We start from the raw sequence: 25,891 nt of genomic DNA, 5'->3' as shown, positions 1-25,891 counted from the left end.
ACCAATTGTGCTGGTGGTTAGGCTTGAAGATCTGTCTGCCTGTCTCCATCTTCCCAGCTGATTCCAGGTGCAGGCTGCCTGCGGTCTGACTCGATTTTTAACATGGGAGGCAGGAACGCAAACTCAGGTCCTCATGTTTGTATACCAAGTAGTTTACTGACTGAACTCTCTCTTAAGTCTTTCTATGGGTGCTTGAAATGAGTAGATATGTTCGGCAAAACACTAGCTTGGCATTTGTAAGGTCCCAAGTTCAATTCTGAGCATCATCAAATAATAGTTTTCTTTTTTTTTTTAAAGATTTATTTGTTTGTTTTATGTAAGTTCACGGTACACTGAAAGATCGGGTTGCATCACAGATGGTCATGAGCCACCATGTGGTTGCCGGGAATTGAACTCAGCACCTTTGGAAGAGCAGTCAGGGCTCTTAACCGCTGAGCCATCTCTCCAGCCCAAATAATAGTTTTCTAACCCTAGGCACTCTCAACAATGTTGAGACAATATTCCAGACCAGGTATGAGTGAGACAGCAGAGGGTCCACAAAGCAATCTTGATTGTCATAAGTCAGCCAGCAATGGGACTGAAATGTACAAAGATTCCAATGTTTCAAGATAGAAATGTAGCTCCATCGTAGAACAACATGGCCTAGAGCTTGTAAGGATCTGGGTTCAAAATCAACAGATCATTCCTGTTTCTTCTTCTTCCTTTTTTAAAAAAGATTTATTTATTTAGTTTTATATATAAGTACACTGTAGCTGTCCTCAGACACACCAGAAGAGGGCATCGGATCTCTTTACAGATGGTTGTGAGCCACCATGAGGTTGCTGGGATTTGAACTCAGGACCTCTGGAAGAGCAGTCAGTGCTCTTAACAACTGAGCCATCTCTCCAGGCCCACAAAATTCTAATGTGAGGACCAATCGGTTATAGAATACACAAACTCAAGGCCAGGGTATTAAACACCCAACCAGACTGAAAAAAGTGGAGCTCACCTTTGTGATGAAATTAGCTTTCCTTTTTAGATTTTTGAGAAAGGATCTTATCATGTAGTCCTGGCTATCCCAAAAAATTACTGTATAGACGAGGCTGGCCTCAAACAATTCTGCCTCTGCCTCCCAAATGCTGGGGTTATTGGCATGCAGAGCCCCATACAGTTAACCTTGAGTTAATTTTTGTTTGTCTTTCAATACAAGGTTTGTATGTGTAGCCTCGGCTGTCCTGAAACTAGCTCTGTAGATCTGTAGAGGCTGGCCTCTACTTCAGAGATTCTCCTGCCTGCCCAGATGGCAGAGCGCCTTTTAAGCCCTAAGATTTAATTCTACCAGTGTGAAAACACTCTCTAAAAACAAACGAACAAACAAACGAACAAAAAAACCTATCACATTTATTCACTCATTTATTAGTGTGCACACATATGGGCACACACATGCTACAGTATATCCATGGAGGTCAGAGAACAACCTGGAAGAGTTACTTCTCTCCTATCATGTAGGTCCTGGGGACCACATTTACATCATCATCATGTGAACATTTAAAAGAATTAACACTCCCAACACACTCAAGTCCCGAGAGACTTAGCCCATGTTCTAAAGTCAGGCTCCAGAACTCCAAGTAACACGATTCCTTTCCTTTTCGGTTTCTTTCTTTCTTCTGCCTCAGCCCCCTCCCCTGACAGCCTGGGGAGGCATTTTATGTTTTACATCTCTGGAAAAAGGGCCCCAGGATTTCCTCTCCTGTATGTTTTCATCTTGCTTCTCCATGGTCCATGACACCAGCTGAGGTTGGCAGCAAAATGAGACCTAACTGACGGAAGGGAGCACACAGTGTTCTGCCATGCTTCTAGGTCTTTGAATTGCACATCAAATCTAGGGCTCTGTACTTTTCTACCTGCCTGTGAGAGTCACATCGATTTTCCCAGGTCTACGATCACCAATGACCTCAAATTCACCGGTGTAACCATGCTTCACCATCACAGTTAGGAACTGAATGATAACCTGAGGTAGACCTGATGAGGACCTAGAGTTTGCCCTCTTCTCAGCATTGTTGGCGCCCTTCAGAGCAGCTGTGAAGACATTCATGTGCACCATAGTGACAGTGCAGGAAGATGGTGTGAAAACTTTGTTTATTTTTCAAGACAGGGTTTCTTTGTGAAGCCCTGGCTGCCCTGAACTCACACAGAGCTACCTACCTCGGCCTCCCAGTGCTGAGATTACAGGTGTGCCCCACCATTGCCCAGGATGACTCATTTTCTAAAGGAATGTCAGAGTATCTGCATTTGAACCACTTGATACCCAGAAAGGACCCAAAATACTAGATGTTTTTCCATGTGAACAGCGACAAACAACCGCCTGTAAGGCTACTCACCTAAACTATCAGGGCTGTCGATGGAAAAACACATCAGTATAACATCAGTGTCTGGGTAGGAGAGAGGCCTCAGACGGTCATAATCTTCCTGTCCAGCTGTGTCCCATAAAGCCAACTCTACCTGTGACAGGAAAAACCACCACCGAAGTACAATGTTAATATGACCACCCATTTTCCACAAAGGCTCACTCACCATATACATTCAAACTGCAGACTATCCAAAATAGTAAACAGAGCTATTCATTTTTATGAGAATCAAGTCCAAATACAAAATGTTTAAAATTTTTATCAAAACAGCAAATTTAGAAACAGAACAAAATGCTACAATTAAAAATGTCCAGTTAATAAGACACTATAGTTTATAAAACCATTTTACTTGAACTAAGGGCAACTCCAGCTGAGAGCTGGAGAAACAGTCTTTCCCAGAAAAGAGTGTACCAACTAGTACCAGCTCCCAACAGTAAAAGCTCAACACAGACTCACAGGTTGAACTTATATATTTGGAAACAAACACACACACACACAGGAAAAAAGAGGTCATGAATTTGAAGAGCAAAAAGGAGAATAAGCAGTGGCTTTCTTTTTTCTTTTTTTTTTTCTTTTTTCTTTTTTTTCCGGAGCTGGGGACCAAACGCAGGGCCTTGCGCTCGCTAGGCAAGCGCTCTACCGCTGAGCTAAATCCCCAACCCCAGCAGTGGCTTTCAACCTATAAGATACAACCCTTTTAGCAGTCAAATGAGCAAGTTCCTTTCCCAGAAATCATATATCAAATATTCTGCATATCAGATATTTATATTGCAATTCTTGAATAATAACAAAATCACAGTTACAAAGTAGCAATGAAAATGGGTTGTAGCATTAGGACAGCTGAGAACCACTATTTTATAGCGAGTTGCAAGGACAAATAAGGTTAATTATATATTAATTTCAAAAAATAATGGAAATCATTTAATGAAAGTATTTATTAGATTAACATGTTATGAGAAAAAAAGACCACCCGAGAAAGAGAATCAGACGAAAATGACTTTTCTCCTTCAGTGGCTCCTGAATTGCTGAGTACTTAGGGATGGGATGCTCTTTTCATCTCAAACTCCCTTATTTCAGATCTCTTTTTAAATGAAGGACAATCTTTGCTGGGTAGGTTATGTTCAAGAATAACAGTACAGGAAAAATAACTACAGGGATTATTACTCAAAAGGCTTTAGTAACTGTGCTATTTATTTTCCTTTTTTAGACATGGTTGCAGGAAAACTAGGTTTTCCCCAATTTCACGACTCTGTAGGCATCTGTCTCCCATGTCTAGTTTTTGTGAAATGCTAGAAGAGAATATAGAGGGCCTCGTGCATGCTAGGCAAACTCTACCAACTGAGCTACATTCCTGGTCTTGTCAATAAATTCCTATAGGCAAGACCCTGGTTTATCCAAGATACCCAGGCTCAGAAACTATGTCAAAGAGGAAGTACTGTTGGCTCCCAAAACCTAGGAAATTATAGTTATAGATATTCTAATTTTAAACAAGAAGGCAATCATGACAACAGTCAAGGGTCAAAAAGACCTCAGGAAATTTCTACCTATGATTTATCAGATCCACAGAAACAGATAAAGTGTCTGAGCATTTATGCAAAGACTGAGACCAAGGTAGCAATAAACTTAAAGGTAGGTCACCTTCAAAGGACATGCAGGTTCCCAATGTCCCCAGCCCAGCTGTGGACTAAATACAGGACCTCAGGCATGTCAGACAAGTGCTTTATCACTGAACTACATAACCAATCCAGTGTGTGTGTCTGTGTGGATATGCACTTAATTCCGAGATATTTCATGAAGTTGTCTGTCAGGCTGACCTTGGACTTGCGATCTCTCTGCTCCAGCTTTCTAAGTCGCTATAATTACAGGCCTTTATCATCACACCACTGTTCTTTTATTCTCTGAGGCAGGGTTTACAAAGCACCCTACCTTAGCCTCTGACTTGCAGTCTACCTGCCTCTGCCTGCCAAGTGCTGGGATTATGTATGTAAGCTACTATGCCATGTGCTAGGTTGGACTACCTCATGTTACTCCGGGCTGGCTTCAAACTTGTTATGTAGGCGAGAAGCTGAGAAGAACCTTAAATTTCTGATTTTCCTGTCTCTAGCTGCAATTACTAGGATTAGAAACATGTGACACCATATCGGTTTATGTGGTGCTGGAGACTGAACAGAGGCGTTCAATCTACAAATTATGTCCTGAGGTCCATTTACATTACATATATGTGTGTGTGTGTGTGTGTGTGTGTGTGTGTGTGTGTGTGTGTGTGTGTGTGTATTTATTTGTTTAATGGACAATCTTACTCTCTAGCTCAGGCTGATCAGGAACATAAAAAGATTTATTTGTATATTATATGTATAAATGTTTTGTCTGATGACCACAGGGTGATCATAGGTGATACAAGGATGTTGGATTCCCTGGACAGAAGTTTCAGACAGATACTAGCTACCATATAGACACTAGGAATTGAACTCAGGTCCTCTGAAAGAGAACTTAAACTGTAGGATTTCAGACTTGAATTACCACAGCCAGCTTGTATTCCCCACACTATTTGTATTCTTGGTCCAAAAAAAAGTGCTCTATAATGAGAAACTCTGGAATTCAGAGCAGCTAGTCTAACCCACTACACTGGCTGGGCACTATTACACCTGCAGTTATCCCATGTAGTAAGCTGTGGAAGAGAAATCCTGAATATATGAAACCCTTATTCAGAAATAAACAAGATGGAGCCCAGAAAATCATGGGTTCAAAGCTAGCCTTGGTTCAGCAGTGATATAAACAATCAACAATTAGTCCAAATCCCCCCCCCCAAAAAGGAGGTAGAAGGAAAATTATTTTGTTTCTAACATTTCTGTCACACTGTGTACAAAACGCCTAACTACTTTCAACAGTTCCCAGCATACCCTAGCACCAGCTATCACGGAACTTGTACTCACCTGCTTCCCGTCCACTTCAATATCTGCCACATAGTTTTCAAACACCGTGGGCACATAAACCTCTGGGAACTGGTCCTTGCTGAAGACTATGAGCAAGCATGTCTTACCACAAGCTCCATCACCAACAATCACCAGTTTCTTCCTGATGGCAGCCATCACTTAAACATAAACCAGAAAGTATTATTTTGAACGTGTAAGAATCCATAAGCAGTCTCAGATTATAACACATTTTAGTGGCCATGGGGGTAGAACAGAGGCACTATTAATGCTCCCAAATTAAAAATTCTAGAACAACGTTCTATTAGGCACCAGAAGCTAAACACCAAAAGCTCTATTTAATGGTGAAGGATTAAAAGCCAATAGGTAAGGCTATTTAAGAAATCCACTGGGGAAAAATAAGAGCCTGGCATGGCGGCTCTGCAGCAGCACAGTCACTGCGAATGTGTCCTGGGCAGCAGCATGAGACTGTCTCAACTAAAACCAACACATATAAATGATCAGAGCAGGTAATGTAATAGTGTGGGATGCCCATTGAGCAGAGTAGCATGCAGATCTAGGGAAGTTTGAGGCCAGTCTGGTGTGCACAGTAAGTTCTAGTCCAGCCAGAGCTACACAGTGAGACCCAAAAACAAACAAACAAACAAACAAACAACAACAAAAAATCAATAAATCAGTCAAAAAGGCTGGCTTAGTAAAGGGCTTGCTGCTTAGGGTAAATGATCTGAATTCAGATCACCAGTATAGGAAATCTGTCAAAAGATAGCAACTGTATTTTTATACAGTAACAATGAGTACTTTTACAGCCTGGCATGGTGGCCCTGCCTGTCATCCCAGTCCTTAGAAGGCCCAGGCAGAAGGCTAACACTTCCAGCAGGGGCTACCTAGTCTATTCCAGGCTAGTATAAGCTAACCTGGAATATGTTAGCTAAATATGTTAGCCTGGTATGTTAGCTAAAAAAAATAAAGGCAAAAATAAATTTTGCAAAGTGTGGTTGGGCATGATTTTAAACCTGGACTACACTGTACATTCAAGGACTGGAGATGTAGCTCAGTGGTAGAACATTTGACTTTTTTCAAACATTTGAGTTTAATCCCTAGACCTCAAAATCATACAAAACCAAAAGACAAAAAGAGAAACAAAAATAAAATAAAAAAAAAAAGGCTGAGCAGTGGTGGTGCAAGCCTAAGCCTTTAATCGCAGCACTCTGGAGGTAACAGGTAGCTCTCAAAGTTCAAGGCCAGCATGGTCTACAGAGTGAGTTCTGGACCACCTAGGAAGACATATTGAGACCTGTCTTTTTAACAACCACCACCACCACCACAACCACCACCACCACCACCATTAATGATAATGATAATAATAAAACCAGGGAGCTCATATTTAGTATAGTTTACACAGCCTAGGCTCAGATAGCCTAGCTCATCCTAGGCTTTGCTAGTACAAAGTTTGATTGGCAGGACTTAATTCCAGCCACATGACCTTAATTAACAGACTTCTTCCTTTACTGAAGGGTCAAAGTGCTCTTTACTGATGCCTCAGGAGCTCTCTGTTCTGTTAATTATTGCAATAGTTAACACTTTAGAATAAAAGTCACATAAAAAGCAGTCAGATAATAAAACTAGAAGAATTACTTAGGAGATTCGAGTTCACAGATGATTTAGAAGACAGGAAAATTAATCCAAAGTAAATAAGCATCCTCTTTTGAGTGGTGCCGACTGAGAGATTAACTAGGTAATTAGACAGTGCATGTGAGAAGGTAGTCCAGACCCTATATGACACACTAATAGTATGAAATATTCAAAATACAACAATAAAATACTTGTGTAGCATGGTAGTGAATGTCTGTTAACTTCAGCCCTGAGAAACTGAGGCAGGAAGGTGTGAGTTCAAAGACAGCCAGCTTTATGTGATTGCCAGACTAGCCGGGGTTATACAGCAAGACTGTCTGCGCTTAACCCCACCCCGACACTGAGATCATGTCTAAAAACAAAAAAATAAACAGAGCCAGGCAGTGGTGGCACATAACCTTTATCCCAGTGCGGCAGGGGCAGGGGCAGGGGCAGGGGCAGGGGCAGGGAGGGGGAGGGGCAGGTAAATCTTTTGTGAGTTCCAGGCCAGCCTGGTCTACAGAGGAAGTTCTGGGACAGCCAGGCTATAAAGAAAAACCTTTTCTGGGGCTGGAGAGATGGCTCAGTGGTTAAGAGCACTGGCTGCTCTTCCAGAGGTTCTGAGTTCAATTCCCAGCAACCACATGGTGGCTCACAACCATCTGTAATGGGGATCTGATGCCCTCTTCTGGGGTGTCTGAAGACAGCTACAGTGTCCTTATATAAATAAAATAAGTAAAAAACAAAAAACAAGCAGAGAGAGACAGAGAAAGAGAGAGAATAATATATGTGTGAACTGGGAATTCACATCAGTGGTAGAGAACACGCATAAAGCCTATGTTCAAACCACAAAACCTCGAGTTGGATTGGTATAGGCCTACATGTCCCAGACACTCTGGGCTACCCAAAATTCTCCTACTCAAAGCTCAGCAGGATGATCTGTGGGTAGAGGTGCCTACTGCCAAGCCTAAAGGAAGATCTCAGTTTAACTCTTGAACTCAAATGGCAGAAGGAGAAAACCAACTTCCACTAGTTGTCCTCTTACCTCTGAGGGAGCCAGAGATGGCTCAGTGGTTAAGAGCACTTGTTCTTGCAGAGGAAGGGTTCAGTTCTCAGCACCCACATGATGGCTCACAACCATCTGCAACTCCAATTCCAGGGATCTGATGAGGACACCAGACACACAGGTGGTGCACATACATACACGAAAGCCAAATACTTACATATAAGATAAATTAATTAAATAAATTTTAGGTGGGAGCAGGGATGGAGAGGTGGCTCAGCAGTTAAGATGGGATAAAGATGGGGCTGGAGAGATGGCTCAGCGGTTAAGAGCACCCGACTGCTCCTCCAGAGGTCATGAGTTCAATTCCCAGCAACCACATGGTGGCTCACAACCATTTGTAATGGGATCCGAAACCTTCTTCTGGTGTCTGAAGACAGCTGCAGTGGACTTATATATAATAAATGAATAAATCTTTAAAAAAAAAAAAAAAAGATGGGATAAAGATACCAACATCTGTAACACCGCTTACAAATGTCTCTAATTCTAGCTCAGCTCAAAGGGATCTAATACACCTCCAACATCCACGGTCACCTGCATACACTCAAATAAAGAAAAATAAATCTTACATTGTCTGTTTGAGACAGGGTATCACTATAGATCCCCAATGATCCAGAACTTGGTGTATAGACTAGACTGGCCTTCAACTCAATTCGCCTCTGCCTTCCATGTGCCAATTGGTAATAAAATTGGTAATAAAAAGGGGTGGGGGGTGGGATATGCACAAGCACATGCCTATAACCCTATCACTTTAGGAGAACCTAAGTTTGAAGCAAGCTTGAGCTGTACTGTGAGATCCTATCACAAATGGATTTCGGGGATAGGCTCAGTGGTAAAACATTTGCTCAGTATGTAGGAGACCCCAACCTTTAGTACTGGAGAGGAGAAGAAAAAAAAGGAAATAATAAAAATAAGAACTAATACCAAGAGAAGCAATGGGGCTGGAAAAAAATGGCTCAGCATTTTAGAACATTGGGTACTCTTCCAGAGGGCCCAGATTCAAGTCCCAGAATCTATACAGTAGCTCTCAACTGTCTGAAACTTCAGGCCCAGAAGATACAACACCCTCTTCTGGCCTCTAAGGTAACAAGGAATGCAAATAGTAACAGACACACATGCAGGCAAACACCCAAACACATAAACAGATAAACAAATGAATAGCGGTGAAATCGCAGCTACTTTGGCAGAGTACTTGCCCATCAAGCATAATGTTCTGGCTTTGCTCTCCAGCAATACATTACTGAGTGTAGATACACGTGTCATCCTAGCACTCTGGAGTTAGAGACAGGAGGATCAGGAGCTGAAGGACAGCCTTGACTATATAGTGAGTTCAAAACTAGCATAAAATCTAAGAGATTATGTTTTGAAAAACAAGAGATTTACAAGGTAAGAACCCAGACTACATAACTAACAAGAGTATCAACAGTTTCCAGCAACCAGAGGAACCTCTTTCAGTCTGCCATGAAGAGAGAACTGAGAAGAGTGGCGATGTAAAACCTTGAGATGGATGGATGCTGTAAAATGTTCTTTCAAAGTATCAGAAATGGTTGCTTAAGGTCTGACATGCTGTAAGACTAGAGATGACAGCTTTGAAGTAAGGTTTTTTTTTTTTGTTTTTTTTGTTTTTTTGGTGGTGATGGTTGTACTGGCTGGTTCTATGTCAACTTTAAACACACTAGACGCATTTTAAAGGAGGGAACTTCAACTGAGAAAAATGCCTCCTGATGGTCCAGCTGCAGGGCATTTTCCTAATTAGTGATTGGTGAGAAGGATCCAGCACATTGTGGGCAATGCCCTTCCTGGGCTGGTGGTCCTGAATTCTGAAAGAATGCAGGCTGAGCAAGTGATGTTGAGTGAGTCAGTAAACAGCACCCCTCCATGGTCTATGCATCAGCTCCTGCTTTCAAGTTCTTACTCTGTTTGAGTTCCTGGCCTGACTTCTTTCAGTGATGAACTATGATGCTGAAGTGTAAGCCAAATAAATCTTTTCCTTCTCAACCTGCATTTGGTCAGGATACCACAGCAACAGCAACGTTAACCATGACAGTGGGCCATGACAGCCAGAGTAAACATTTGGGAGGTGAAGCTAGGAGCATCAGAAGTTCATCCTCGGGGCTGGAGAGATGGCTCAGCGGTTAAGAGCACTGACTGCTCTTCCAGAGGTCATGAGTTCAAATCCCAGCAACCACATGGTGGCTCACAACCATCTGTAAAGAGATCCGATGCCCTCTTCTGGTGTGTCTGAAGATAGCTACAGTGTACTTATATATAATAAATGAATAAATCTTATTAAAAAAAAAAAGGGAGGTGTGGGAAGCTAGGGTATGTGTATGTTGGAGCAATGGCTTAGCCATTAAGACCAGGATTTAGTTGGAAGCACCCACATGGTTACTCACAGCTGTTTATAACTCCAATTCCAGGTGATCTAAAGTCCCCTTTTGTCCTCTGTGAGTACCAGGCAGGTACATATATGGTGCACACATTCATGCAGGCAAAACACCTACAAGCACTAAGTAAGTAAGTAAGAAGGTAAGTAAGTAACAGGATAGTGGCTCCCATCTATAATCTCCTCACTTAGGAAACAAAAGCAAAATTCAAGGTCTGCCCAGACTACATACATAGCTGCTGGTAATAAAGACTACCATTGGGGTTGGGGATTTAGCTCAGTGGTAGAGCGCTTGCCTAGCAAGCGCAAGGCTCTGGGTTCGGTCCCCAGCTCTGAAAGAAAACAAAAAGAAAAAAAAAAAAAAAAAGAAAAGAAAAGAAAAGAAAGACTACCATTTCCCGGCATGCACCCTAGGATCATTAAAGTCTAGCTAATGGGCCTTACTGAGAGGAAAAAAAACAGGACGGAAATGCTAGAACAAGTTTTGAGGTTAGAGGAAATGGGACTTAGCATACAAATGGGAAAGTATAAAACAATGGACTTCAGGGATTGTCCTTCCAGAGACGAGGCTGAGCACTACAGCCAAAGGTGAGGCACAAGCAGAGCTAACTCTCCTGCTGCCTCCATTCTCCTTCTGTTCTCTTCTCTTTTCCTTTGAGTTGGCATTTCATGGATCCTATGCTAACAGAGTTTGATGAAACTGTTACGGAGACAGGCATGTACCACCTTTATTTTTGTGGTGTTAGGGAATCAAATATAGGGCTTGCGACAATCACAACTAGCGGATCTCTGTATGTTTGAGAGTAGCCTCGTCTACGGAGAGTTCCAGGACAGTGAGAACTACATAGTGATCCTATCTCAAAAAGGCAAAAAAGAAAAGAAAAAGGAAAAATCTGTATAGGACTTTGCATGGCACGCTATCAACTGAGTTATTATATCCCTGGCCCTCGTTTCCTCAAAAATTTAAGTAACAGTTGACAGGGATGCTAGGAAAGGAAATAGGTTTGCACATAAAACGAACTTTTATGAGTATGAGAAGTTCCACTGTTCTAAAACACTAAGCAATTTTAGAACTGCTAAGCAGGAAAAAGTGTCACCCTTGAAGTCAAGAATATTAGTCCAAAATGAGACCAGTTAATATAGTTTTTTTGGCACCCAGTTCCAGGTACAGAATAAGTGAAGCATTGTACTTAACCATAAATAGAAATGATAGATGCATATATAGATATAGAAAATCTAGATAAAAAAGAAGAGATGTAGCTTACCAAGCAGAGAATCTGTTCAATCCTCAAAGAAACCTCTGTCTCAAAGAGAGAGAGGAGTGGAGGGGGATGGAGGATAGCTTACTTTGCCTTGTTCTTAAAAATCGACTACTGATGTCACTTCCAGTATCTTCAATTCTTTGATCAACTGCTCTGTCCCAAGGCTAATATAATAGCCCTAAACAGGTCCAATTCCTGATCCCCTGCTGTTGCCATTAGTACTGAATTACTGGTACAGTCTTCATGCAGAAACAAAAGCACAGCACACAATGTCTTTACAAAGAGTGGAGTGTGTGTGGTTTGTTATCACAGCATTCTGCAGACGAACCTAGGATTTCAGACTGACATCTACTGGGGAATTTCTGTCCAGCAGAAGCAGCACACCCAGTGAACCGATGCAGGAGGGAGTTTATGGAGTAAGGACCTGCAGCAGCTTTATCACTGACTTTATAAGTATACTGCTGGTTAATACAGAGGGTATAGCGTGAAAAGGGCCAGGAAGGGGAGTTCAGGTGCCTTCCAAAGCTTGAGACCCAGCGACCCCTGCCTAAGAGGCTCTCTCTTTCTCTACAGCTGATTGGAAAGAAGCTGCAGGAGAGGGGGCCGGAGAGATGGCTCAGTGGTTAAGAGCACCGACTGCTCTTCCAGAGGTCCTGAGTTCAAATCCCAGCAACCACATGATAGCTCACAACCATCTGTAACGAGATCTGATGCTCTCTTCTGGTGTGTCTGAAGACAGCTACAGTGTACTTCTATATAATAAATAAATCTTAAAAAAAAAAAAAGCTGCAGGAGAGGGTAGAGAAGTATCAACAGCTGCAGAAGGGCTTGAGTAAATCCATGTCAGCTTTAATTCCATGTAGCCTCCCAAGGTGCTGACTCGTTCTGTTATTTATTTATGAAACGTGACTCTCTATGGTCCTGACTGTCCTGGAGCTTCATATGTAGCTCAAACTGGCCTCGAACTCACAGAGATTCTCCTGCTTCTGTCTCCCAAGTGCTGGGATTTATCTCTACCACACTTAGCCCTTCCTCTAGTGTGAGTGTGTATCATGTATTTGGTTTATTTTTTTTTTTCAAGACAGGCTAGCCTGAAACTACTATTGACCAGGATGGCCACAAATTCAGATCCAATCAATCGCCTCTGCCTCCCTAGAGTGCTGGGATTAAAAACATGTGTCATCACAACCCATCTGCCTTTTTTTTAACCTGACACAAACTAGAGTTACCTGGGAAGAAGGACCCTCAATTGAAGAAGTGCATCCATCAGATTACGTTGTAGCCAAGTCCCAGAGGACATTTTTTAAATGATTAATGTGAGAGGGCCCAATCCACTGTCATCAATGCTACAATAGAGCAGGCTGAGCAAGCCAACAGGGAGTAAGCACTCTTTCCTCCATAGTCTGTCTCTTGCTTCAGTTCCTGCCTCCAGCTCCTACTGTGGCTTCTCTTGATGATGTGTATCTATATATGGCCTGTAAGCTGAACTAAAACTCTTTCTCTTTAAGTTACTTTTGGTCATAATGTTTACCACAGCAACAGAAAGCAAACAACACCAGTCTAACCAACACTTGGTCACACTGGTCAATCACTACAAGGAAATTAAAACAAGATTAACTATATTCAAGTCAACAGCTAAATTTCACAAAAAAAAGTTACTCAAATAGGGTATTTTTCTTAAAAGAAAACTTCTCAAAGAAATCTTTTTCCCTATAGCATTTCTCTCTTGTATTGCAGGAAGCAAAAGAGAAAAGGGCCAGAAATCATGCTCCTGTTCCTACAGCTGATCTTGTCATAATCATGAAACTGACTTGGAGGAAGATGGAATCCTATCCACTCTACTACAGATCCAGCCTAGATCAGTTAGCACATTCTAGAAAGAGGTCCAGGTAGACTCTGCTCCATTGTCACCATCCAAATCTATACGCTACTCTACTGACCAGACATTTCATTTAGATTTCAAATTCTGAGATGTGTTCCACAAGAACACAACATCTACTACAGACTGTTCAATAAAACTGAACATCATTGCATCACCAGGTAAGTTGTCTATAAATCAGAAACTGAGTTCAGTTATGAACACTAAGACGGTAGGAGACTGGAATGCCCGTCACTTGCAGCCCTGGTCCATCAGTTCCACCAAATGAAGAGTAAACCCCCGCTTCCTCACTTGCTTCAGCGCCAGTTTCCTTCCTTTGTCAGATGATGGTAACAGAAACACTGCAGAAACAGCCAGTGAGACGGTTCAAGGGAGTAAAGGCTGGCCTTGACCTACTGACTCTCCCACCTCTACCCCACCCCCCAATATTGGCATACATCACACCTGTCTCTTCCACAACATATATTCCTAAACTGGGTAATTTTGATGACTTTTTAGAGACTACACAGGTCATAACACTTTCTTTTTTTCTCTTTCTTTTTGTTTTTTGTTTGTTTTTCAAGACAGGGTTTCATTGTGTAATAACCCCAACTGTCCTGGAACTTGCTTATGTAGGCCAGGCTAGCCTCAAATTCACAGAAGTCACCCTGCCTTTGCCTCCTGCATTCTGGGACTAATACTTTCTAACACTGACAGTGTATATCTATCATCAATAATTCTTAACTTACTTTTGACATACCGGAAGCCAACAAAGACATCTGAGGTAATGCTACTAGTTAGTAATGAGTGCATTAAAGACACTTATTAGCCAAACATTAATTATCAGGCGGCACAAAATAGTCCTCCAACCAAGAAGCAGAAGTGGAAACAATCTGAATTACTATGCCTCTGCAGATCAAGATGTAATATTTTAGAAAGATAATGAATAAATTTCCATGCAGATAAAGTAAACACAGCTTTAAAAATGACTAATTCAGTATACTTAAGATAATTATAATTTTACCTCATGCATCTTCAAAAGGCTAATTATGCGGAAGAAACAGTGCTGATTATAGCAGGCTTTCTACCATTTCTAGGTACTTGGACACTAAATGCACAATAACCTCAGTCTGTCAAGGGCTGGACGATGGGTGGGCGTAGTTCAGCAGCAGAGCACTCCTCCTGCTTATGTGCAAAGACTTAGGTTTGAGGCTTAGAATTTCAAAATTATGAAGCAAATCCTTTAATATAGAGGATATAACATTTAAACATTGAGGCTATAACATCCTATTGACATTATTTTGAATATACAATTCTGAGACTTTATCTCAAACATTTATGCTGAAATTTATACATCTTGGGTTTTTCTCTCAATTGAAATATGTATGATGCTGATGACTATTAGAAGAGCAAAAGCTACCTAAGCCTTCTAGGAGGTAAAGCTAAACATTTTAATAGAAAAATTAACAGCAATAACAACAAAAGAAAAAATCATGTGATTCAGCCAGGTATGGTGGAACATACCATTGATCCCAGCATTCAGGAGGCTGAGACAGACAGAACTGTCAGTTTGAGGTCAACCTGGTCTACAGAGTCCCAGGACAGCCAGGGCTATACAGAAAGACCCTGGTCTCAGAATGGGGAAAAAAAAAAAAAAAAAAAAGAGAGAGAGAGAGAGAGCTTGGTATATATAAATACTCTTTTCAAACATAGGTTTTTTTTTTTTCTTTTCTTTTTTTTTCGGAGCTGGGGACCGAACCCAGGGCCTTGCGCTTCCTAGGCAAGCGCTCTACCATGAGCTAAATCCCCAACCCCTCAAACATAGGTTTTATTAAGTGTTAATTTCTATTAAAAATTTATTAATTTTTATTTTATGCATTTAGGTATTTTGCCTGTATGTGTCTATATAACACTTTGCATGTCTGGTGCCCACACAGGCCAGAAGAGGGCACTGGAACCCTGGAACTGGAGTTAACTGAAAGTTCTGAGCCTCAAGTGGGCCCCAGAAACTGAATTTGGTTCCTCTAGGACAGCAGCAGTTCTTGATCAGTGGGTCATGACCCACTGGGGGGGTGGGAGGAGTTTCGCTGGATACAGAGGACATAACGCCAATGTTAAATCTTTTTTTTAATTTATTTATTCATTTTATATATGATGAGTACACTGTTGCTGTCTTCAGACACCAGAAGAGGGCATTGGGTCCCATTACAGATGGTTGTGAGCCACCATGTGGTTGCTGGGATTTGAACTCAGGACCTCTGGAAGAGCAGTCAGCGCTCTTAACCGCTGAGCCATCTCTCCAGCCCTCCAATGTTAAATCTTAAAGAATCTTTTTGTTTTCTCTGTAGCAGTGCTTTCCCTTTGTGCCTTAATGGAAGCAGTATAAAAACAAAACAAAACAACAACAAAAATCACCTTGGTTGAATTCTGGGTAGAGTACTGTATTATAGATAAGAAAATAACCGAAATTTCTGGAGACATTAGTTTTTGAAATTCTAAAACCCAAAGCTGGTAACTCCTCTTTGTCAAAGCAATAAAACAGCCTTTCTCCCCCCCCCCCCCCGCCCCGAGCTGGGGACCGAACCCAGGGCCTTGCGCTCGCTAGGCAAGCGCTCTACCACTGAGCTAAATCCCCAACCCCAAAACAGCCATTTTTTAAAGCTAATATATGGCTCAGGGTTCCACCTGTATTTCAAGGGCATCCCTCAGCCCTCAACTTAGATCAGGCCATCAGTGCTTCCTTACAGCACCTCACACTTCTCTCAGCCTCACACATCATGTTCCTCCAAGGTTCCCTCTTTCCAAAATCCACTAACATAATTAGCATTATCTGTTGCCCCTTGGTGGTGGCATATGCCTTTAATCCCAGCACTTTGAAGGCAGAGGCAGGCGGATCTTTGTGAGTTCCTGGCTAGCATCATGGTCTACAGAGCTAGTTCTAGACAGTCAGGGCTACACAAAGAAACCTTGTCTTGGAAAACAAAAAACAACAACAAAAAACATTACCTGCCATAGTCATCGTCATTGACAAGTACATAACAGGTAGTGCTCAAATCAACCAACCAAATCTGTGTGTAACTGTGTGGGGTGCAGGTGGATGCCTTCCTCCTCCACTCTCGCTCTCTACCTTAGTGCCTTAAGTCTGTGATTCAAGCAAAAGCTCAGTTTTGGGTGGGTTGGCTGGCAGAAGAGCTCCTGTGATCCACCTCAGCATCTGCTCCCTTACCCCTTACTAGGGATACAGGATATCACAGTCACGCCTAGGGTTTTTTTATGGCACAACAAGCACTCTTTACCCACTGAACCATCCATCTCTCAAGCCATTAACAGTTTTAGAAGCAAACAATCCTTATATAGCCAACTGTGATAAAACAGATTTTTTAAAATTTATTTACAAGTCAGTGAAATATACAAAAGTAAATTATGTAAGGAAATGTTTATTTTGCTGGGTGTAGTTGTGCAATCCCTTAATCCCTGCACCTGGGAGGCAGAGGAACATAGTTCTCTGAGAGTGTGAGGCCAACTTTTGTATGTATATATGTATTTTTTCATGTATGAAAGTGCACACATGGAGGCCAGAGGTGATCTCAATTGACTTCCTCAGGAGTCTTACAACTTGGTTTTTAAATCAGGATCTCTTCCTGGGTCCTAGAGCACATCCATTTGGAAAAACTGACCGGTCAGAGGCCCAGTGAACAACTGCCTCCCCAGTGCTGGATTACAAATGTAGGCAGCCATTTTCATTTTGTTATGTGAACACTGGAGATTGAAGTAAGGCCTTCCTGTGCAGCAAGCACTTTACTGAGCAAGCTATCTCCCAAGTCCCATGGCATGCACATTTTAAAAAGATAAGGGCCCCAGGGAGGAACACTCCTGTAATTTTACAATGAGGAGGTTCATAAAGACTCAGAGTTTGAGGTCAGCCTAGGACACACAGTAAGACACTTTAAAGAGGTTGGAAAAAAATACCTCAGTTGTTAAGAGCAGTGGTTGCTCAAGAAGACCCAGATATGATTCCTAGCACATCCACGTGGCAGCCTACAGCAAACTCCAGTTTTGGGTTATTTGATGCCCTCTTCTGGCATCCACAGGCACTACACAAAGGGCCAAGACATACATACAGGCAAAACACCAATACACACATTTTCAAAGATACTGCAAAAATAAATGAAAGGAGAAGAAAGGGGAAAAAAAGGGAAGAAGGGGACTGCCAACATTTTTGAGTAAGAAAGGTAGCCAGTGACCAAAAACTGAGGAGACATGTCGGATGTGGTGGCTCACACCTGTAATACTGATACTAGAGGGCAAGAGGACTGCTGCTAGCTCCAGGCTAATCTGAACCAGAGTGGCTCTAGGCCAGCCTGAGTTACTATGTGGGACCCAGTCTTTAAGACACAAGTGGGAGACAAGAAAGCTTGTAAAAGTCAGAATGAAAAAGTAAAGACAATGTTGGTAAGCAGCTCAGTAGGGCCAGCCACCAGACTAGAGTTTGTTCAGGAGAACCCCTGTGGCAGAAGGAGGAAATTAACTCCCACAAATTTTCCTCTGCGAGTTCCTGGATAGCCAGAGTTACACAAAGAGATCATTTCTTAAAAATTAAAAAAAAAAAAAAAAAATTTGCTCTGTGGAGATAACACACACCTTTAATCCCAGCACTCAGGAGGTAGAGGCGGACAGTCTGGTCTACAGTGAGTTCCAGAACAACCAAGGCTACACAGTGAAACCCTGTTTTGAAAAACAAAGGGAAAAAAAAAAAAAGGAATGGAGTGGGTAAAGAAGAAATAAAAAACTAAGATGAGGGTTGGGGATTTAGCTCAGTGGTAGAGCGCTTGCCTAGCAAGTGCAAGGCCCTGGGTTCGGTCCCCAGCTCCGAAAAAAAGAAAAAGAAAAAAAAAAAAAAAAAAAAAAAACTAAGATGAGAGTTGTTTTTAGGGACTGTAGGATGGTTCGGTTGGTAAAACCACAGCCTGTGCCGTAATCAGCTGGACAGGAGGGTCCCAGGAGGCTGCGGGCCAGCAGTGAGGGCAAATGGAACGCTCCAATAACTAAGGCAGGGCCCAAGGTGGAGCACAGCAGAGCAGAGAGTCTCCCTCTGTAAACTGGAAGCCAGCCTGTGATCTACACAGTGGGTTCAAGGTCAGCAGGTCTATTAAGTGAGACTCTGTCTTTAAAAAAAGAAAAGAAAAGGAAAGAAAAGAAAAAACAAAGAGAAAAAACCCCTAAGGACTGAGATTTCATGAACAGGATAGCCTATTTTCTTCAAATGTACCAGCTAATGCTGGCATACCGTAGTTCAGTAACCATTTTATAAAATACGTAAGGACAAACCCACAAACCACCTTACATCCCTCTTACCATAACAAAGAATTCAAAGTTAACCAAAACAAGATACATTCACTGCTAGGCAGCCGAAGCATGAGTTCAGGATCAGCTTAACCTACACAAGACCCTGTATTAAAAAAAAAAAAAAAAAAAAAAAAAAAAAAAAAGGCAAGCAAGCAATCAACAGGGCCAGTGAGCTCTCTGTAGGTTCGGTCCCCAGCTGGGGTGGGGGGTGGGGGGGAGGCTGCTATCAGGGCTGACCACCCTATTTAGATCCCAGAACCCACATGATGGAAGGACAGAACCAACTCTTCCATATTGTCCTCTGACTACCACGTTCCTCCCCTAAACACATCAACAAATGTAAAAGAAAATGAGGCTGGCAAGATGGCTCACCAGATAAAGATCTTTGCTGCCAAGCACCATGGCCTTCACTCAATCCCTGGTACCCACATGATAGAGAACTGACTTGCACAGCTGTCCTCTAATCTCCACAGCATGTGTACATACATGCACACACAAAACAAATAATAGGAAAAAAAAATCAGAGACTTCACGATTAGAGAACAAGAGAATCAATTATTTCCACAGATTTTCTATTAACGATCTCTCAGTATGAGGAAAAGGAAATGCAGGAAGAAATACTTACATACCTTATGAAGGTGCTGAAGAAACTCAGCTTCTGGGATGCAGTTGTACAAAGTACCTGGGACTTCTTAGATGCAAGGCTATAAAAATAAGAAATGTAAATTGATTATATTAGGATAAAAACAGAATGTAAGTGTCAATCCGATAGGAAAATGTTTAGCAGTATTTAACTGCATTTGAAATATGCTTCGATTACATCCTTAACCTGAGATTCTTTGCCATAATTCTTAACCACTACACAACTACAGCCTACCATTCAACACTTTATGGCACTGATTTTCAATCTCCCTAAAGCTTCAACCCTTTAATACAGTTCATTCCTCATGCTATGGTGACTCCAGCATTAAATTGCTTTAGTTGGCACTTTAAAAAAAAAAAAAAAAGGAAACATCAAATCTAAAGAAAAACATCCTGAAAGTAATAACTACAAGAACAATGGGCAAACCAACTCCTAAAAAAAGCAAGGTAGTCACACTGACTGGAGGGCTGGAAAAAGGGGCAGGTCATTTAGCTGGAGAAGCTGTGAGTTACTTGTAAATGACTTCTTTGCGGGTAGAGGGATCCTCCGGTCATTCCTGACTATCAGAATGCATGTGAGCTTCTCTCTCTGGGAGTGTCCTGGACATCTCAAGAGGCGAAGTCTTCACTTTCCTACACAGGATCCATTTTTTGTCTCAACCAATTCTCATTTACAGATGGTTGTGAGCCACCATGTGGTTGCTGGGATTTGAACTCAGGGTCTCTGGAAGAGCAGTCGGTGCTCTTAACCACTGAGCCATCTCTCCAGCCCTTAACCAACTTTTTAATGGAGGGGCAACTAGAACACCGTCTCCCGGGACAAAGAGCATGGGGATGTTTCATTTTGTGGAGTTATCTTTCTCTTCATACGTCTCCTCATCAATCTATCATCAGCACAGTTTCTTCTACATCTCCCAAGATCATATTTAAATGTTGATCATAAGTATGTAATCTGCCTCGAAGCTCTTGGCCATTTCTCATTTTCACATAAATTCGCTCATCCAGGCTGAGCCTGTTAAGATCCAGGGGCTCCTCAACGGTACTGGTGGTCTGTTGCTGATCTATATCCTAAACACTGCCTCGCTGCTACTTTCTAACTGTATTCTTGCTACTGTCAGGAATTGGAATCTAATGTAAATATTTTTGGAGACAAGTCTGTCAATGGGGCTGTGACCCGCAGGTTGAGACCTGCTGTTTTATGGATTGTGTTCACTCCCAAGCATGTCAATTTTGCAGAAATCTACTTATTTCACCAATTTGTTTTCTGTCACTGTTATCAACCTAGAGTTGACTTGGTGCTCAACACCAAACCACTTCCACCACACACTCAATCACAAACACAGACTCATCACAAGTAGATGCAAGTACAAAGAAAAGATTGCCTTGGTAACTTCATGATTTCCACATGAGGGTAGTCCTTAGTGCCTCTTGCGAAGCAGTATTAAGGTCATTATACTCTAAGAGCAACACTTTCCTTGGCTGTGGTGGTGTGATGAAGCCAAATATTGAATACACTGGAGCTTTCTGCTCAACTTAGTGGTATCAAGGTATAAGCTACTATTAACATCAGAAAAATTTACCATTTATACCATCCATAACCTTCTGTAAAATAATAATTCTAGCCAGGCGTGGTGGCACATGTCTTTAATCCCAGCAGAGGTGGGAGGATCTCTGTGATTTTGCAGCTAGCCTGGTCTACAGAGTGAATTCCTAGACCACCTGGCTACACAGAGAAACTCTGTCTTGAAACCTCCCCACAAAAAATATGTATTTATATGTGTGTGCATATGTATGACCCTAATATACATATATGTAAGTATACGCACACTTTTTTTTAAATTGAAGGCATGGCACAATGGCATACATCTAAAATCTCTGTGAGACTCAGGAAGCACAGGGAGGGAGGTCTCTTTTGAGTTCCAGGCTAACTTGGTCTCACATTGTGAATTCCAGATCAGCCAGAGCTACATAGAGAACCTGTCTCAAAACAACAACAAACAGATACACATCCCTCCTCCCTTCCACTGTAGAAATATATAAATATAACCACTCTGCAACGGACAACCAGTAATGGAAACTAAGTATTCTTTATCTGCCTGTAGTTCTGAGTGTGAGTCCATAAAACTTCTCCCGTCCACTTCAGCATGTCCACTGATTTAGTCATTGCTTTCTTCACATAATAAAAATGTACACAAATAATCTTACTTTTCAAATATAATAAATTCTGTCCTCTAAAAGTAAAACAGATGAATTCTACATACATATTTCCCCAATGAAGAAAAAAACGTTACCTTTAATTATTTTGTGTGGTGAGAGGAGTTGGGACAACTTGGGGGAGTCTGTTCCCTCCTTGTTATCTCCTGAGTCTCAGGCTCATGCAGCAGCAAGGACCTTGAGTACTGAGATACCTCAACCAGCCTGGAAGCTCTGCTTTCTTTTCGGAAACAGGGTCTCATTGCATAGCCCTGGTTGGCCTAGAAACTCACTACATTTATAAGAAAAACCTTGAACTCGGGCTCCTTTGCCTTCCAAGTGTTGGAGTAGAAGGAGTGAACTACCATATTCGACACCAAAATTTTATTACAGTATATTTTTCTTTTTGCCCCATTTATTCATTTGTATATGTGCACACATATAGAGAAGCATATGTGCAGAAGCAAATAGAGTGGACATGTAGAGGTCAGAAAGTGGAATATAGGAATTGATTCTCTTAAATACCAACATGTGGGTCCTAGGGATAGAACAATAGTGGTCAGGTTTGGTGGTATAGACCCCCCTTAAGGTATATTAGTGCTTTTCCTGAAATTATATATGTGTATTTCATGTGTATTTGGTGTCCTTGGAGGTCAAAAGAGGGCACCAGATCTCCACGAACTGGAGATTATTTGTGAACCACCATGTAGGTGCTGGGAACTGAACCCAGGTCCACCTCGAAAACAGTATGTGCTCTTAACCACTGAGCATCTCTCCATTCCCCTATTATGTAAATCTTTAATCATCTAAAGTTAGAAGACTTTTATAGTAATTGTAATATCTTACTTCCTAGACTACTTAACATTTTAATGACTGTCTTTATCAAATAGCATTTCCTTTTTTTAAAGTTTTATTTATTAATACTGAGGTGCTGAAGTCCAATTCAGGGCCCCATACCCAATAAGCAAGGGCTTTACAAGCATCCTGTGCTGGCTAGTTTTATGTCAACTTGACACAGTATAGAGTCATCAAAGAACAGGAAGCCTCATTTGAGAAAATGCTTCCAGAAGATTCAGCTACAGGCAAGCTTGAACTTTTTTTTTTTTTTTTTTTTTTTGTGGTTCTTTTTTTTCGGAGCTGGGGACCGAACCCAGGGCCTTGCGCTTCCTAGGCAAGCGCTCTACCACTGAGCTAAATCCCCAGCCCCAAGCTTGAACATTTTAATTGATGAGGCAAGGTATAATCCAGCTCGGGTCCTGGATTCTATAAGAAAGCAGGTCCAGCAAGCCAGTAAACAGAACTTCTCCATGGCCTCTGCATCAGCTTCTGCCTCTATGTTCCTGCCCTGTTTGAGTTCCTGACTTGGTTTCCCGCAATGGACTGGGATGTTCAAGCAAAATAAAATAAACCCTTTCCTCCAAGTTGCTTTTGATTCCCTTGTTTCATCACAGCAATAGAAACCCTACGATAGGCCAGACAAGCCCTACTATTTACTTTTTTGTTTGTTTTTTAAGATTTATTTAATTATATATAAGTACACCATAACTGTCTGCAGACACACCAGAAGAGGGCATCAGATCTCATTACAGATGGTTGTGAGTCACCATGCAGTTGCTGGAAACTGAACTCAGGACCTCTGGAAGAGCAGTCAGTGCTCTTAACCACTGAGCCGTCTCTCCAGCCCTACTATTTACTTTTTTTTTTTTGAAGATTTATTTATTTATTATATATAAGTACACTGTAGCTGTCTTCAGATACACCAGAAGAGGGCATCAGATCTCTTTACAGATGGTTGTGAGCCACCATGTGGTTGCTGGGAATTGAACTCAGGACCTCTGGAAGAGCATTCGGGTGCTCTTAACCGCTGAGCCATCTCTCCAGCCCTACTATTTACTTTTTAATACAGAGTTAACAAGGAAATTAAAATCAGAAAAGCAGGTGCTTGTTTAAAAACTCCTTAAATTGGTGATAGCTCATTTGGTAAAAGGCTTGCCTTGTAAGTTTGAGGACCTGAGTTCAGCTCTGCATCACACTTGTAAAACTTGGGCATGGTGGCATCAGTACACCTGTAACCTCGGCACTGGAAAGAGTGACTCAGGAGGATCCCTGGAACTTCCTGGCCAGACCGTCTAGCTCAATTTTGAGCTGCATGTTTAGTATTTTAAAAACTAAGGTAGGGTAGGGGCTGGGGATTTAGCTCAGTGGTTAGAGTGCTTACCTAGGAAGCGCAAGGCCCTGGGTTCGGTCCCCAGCTCCGAAAAAAAGAACCAAAAAAAAAAAAAAAAAAAAAAAAAAAAACTAAGGTGGAAAGCAATGAAGAAAGAGACCTGATGTCAACCTGGACTCCACAATGATGCCCACATCCACATGCACAGCATGAACTTACACATACACATGAAGACTTGGGCAAAAGAAATGGCTCAGTGGCCTTGAACTTGAAATCCTAACCCTTCTGCCATCACTTCCCAAGAGCTCCAATTATAGGTATGCAGCAAGTTTGGATCACTTGGTTTTTTTCTGCTAGCTTTGGTTTTCTCTGTATCTAGCTGAAGCTGGCCTCAAACTTGAAAAAACATCCTCCTGCCTCTGCCATTCCAAAATCTGGAATCACAGGCATGCAGTAAAACCAGTCAGGCTAGTAAGACTTCTGTTGTTTTAATGTATATAGTTATTTTGCCTACATGTATATCTGTATACCACTTGCATGCTTGGTGCCCAAGGAAGCCAAAAGGTGTCAGATATCCTAGAATTGGGAGTTACAGATGACAGGGAGGTACCATGTGTGTATGCTGGGTTCTCTGCTTTAATAGCTGAGCTATCAATGCTCCAGACTGCCCAAGTTTCCTTCTATATTAAAAAACAAAACACAAGGGGTTGGGGATTTAGCTCAGTGGTAGAGTGCTTGCCTAAGAAGCGCAAGGCCCTGGGTTCGATCCCCAGCTCCGAAAAAAAGAACCAAAAAAAAAAAAAAAAAAAAAAAAAACACCAAAACACAAAAACCAAAACAAAAAAACCCCACAATAACAAAAAGGGGTTGCAACTGTAACCTCAGGAGATTCAGGAGACAAGAGGCAGGAGGATCACAAGGTTCTAAGCCAGACTCACAAAAAGCCAAGAATTGTTACACTCACACCTGTAATGCCTGAACCAGGGAAGTAAAGGCAGGAGGATCAAGAAGTTAAAGGTCATTCTTTACTATATAGGTAGTTTTAGGTCAACCCAAATTCCGTAAGACCCTGTCTCTCGAAAAAATTCTTCAGATCATATTATTCCCTAATTTCAAAACAAAACAATAAATATAACGACAGATAGGCATCCTACCACAGAACAACCAAAGCCAGGCCAGGCTTGGTGGCTCATGACACCCTAACGCTCAGGAGCTAAAAGAGGACTGCCAGGAGTTAAGAGGCCAGCCTAAATTACCCAATGAGTCCTAGGCCAGCATAAGCTTCAGTGTAAGGGCTCCAAATAAAAAAGACCAAACCTGATGGGCATGGTGCCACACTCCCTAATCCCAGTACTTGGGAGGCAGAGGCAAATGGATCTCGGTGAGTTAGAAGCCAGTCAGTCTACTCTACAGAACAACTTTCCAGACAGACAGGGCTACGAAGAGAAATTCTGTCTCAAAAATAAAGTGAAAACCCAAAAGAATATAAAACAAACAAACAAAATAATAAAAAACAAACACAAAAAGAACAAGCCCAAAGGAATTTCTCATATCTTAAACACAGTACACGATTTGGCCTCTGCCCATCTCTCTCTCAACTCATTTTACCTCCCACTCTTTCATTAGTTGCTTGTTCTCCTCTCATCTGCATTTGAATTTTAAGATTCTATCATAAATAAACCTGACTATATTTCCTCTATCTACCATGTCAGATGTGTGATGTCAGATGCTAGTAGTATGGGCACTGGGAGGTGGAGCAAACAACTGGGATGAGTTGAGCTTAAGCTCAACCTAGCTCTGTTAGCAAAAACTTTTTGCAAAAGATACTCCAACCCCTCTCCTCAAGTCAAGTTCAGTTCAGTATGAACTGCAGTTTAGTTACAACTTAACAGTCCTGTGTTTCTTACTTTGATCACTTAGTATCAAAAAGGCACAGTCAAAAGGAAAGTTAAGTACACTCAGCTTCTTTTGAGACACCAACACCCAGAATAAGCAGCCTTATTGCCTAGCTTGTTTTCAGTCACATGGTCTACATAATTATGAACA

The 25,891-nt window shown here is 41.7% G+C and overlaps 1 protein-coding gene and 2 pseudogenes across 12 annotated transcripts in view; all 3 read right to left on the bottom strand.

The window, feature by feature from the left end:
* The window catches only part of Rhoa (ras homolog family member A), a 33,756-nt gene that overhangs the window by 4,192 nt on the left and 3,673 nt on the right, over nt 1-25,891 (bottom strand). For 2 of the 12 annotated variants that reach the window (XM_063264786.1, XM_063264791.1), the window contains exons 2-5: nt 19,473-19,547; nt 18,139-18,222; nt 5,321-5,478; nt 2,361-2,481 (exon numbers count right to left, since the gene is read on the bottom strand). In XM_063264786.1, the coding sequence (XP_063120856.1) occupies nt 2,361-2,481; nt 5,321-5,476 (277 nt within the window). In that variant the 5' untranslated portion in view covers nt 5,477-5,478; nt 18,139-18,222; nt 19,473-19,547. Of the gene's footprint in view, nt 1-2,360; nt 2,482-5,320; nt 5,479-7,973; nt 8,406-18,138; nt 18,223-19,215; nt 19,304-19,468; nt 19,548-25,891 lie in introns of those variants that run through there. The other 10 variants (XM_006243700.3, XM_039080714.2, XM_006243699.3 and 7 more) reach the window with 8 other exon arrangements.
* On the bottom strand, nt 1,366-2,354 carry Rps15a-ps7 (ribosomal protein S15a, pseudogene 7; annotated as a pseudogene).
* LOC134479964 (U6 snRNA-associated Sm-like protein LSm3) lies at nt 19,555-22,046 on the bottom strand (annotated as a pseudogene).

The sequence above is a fragment of the Rattus norvegicus genome, chromosome 8, assembly GCF_036323735.1.
Source record: "Rattus norvegicus strain BN/NHsdMcwi chromosome 8, GRCr8, whole genome shotgun sequence".
Lineage (NCBI taxonomy): Eukaryota > Metazoa > Chordata > Mammalia > Rodentia > Muridae > Rattus > Rattus norvegicus.
Note: the sequence above shows the minus strand (reverse complement) of the source record. Positions and strands in the feature narration are given on the sequence as shown.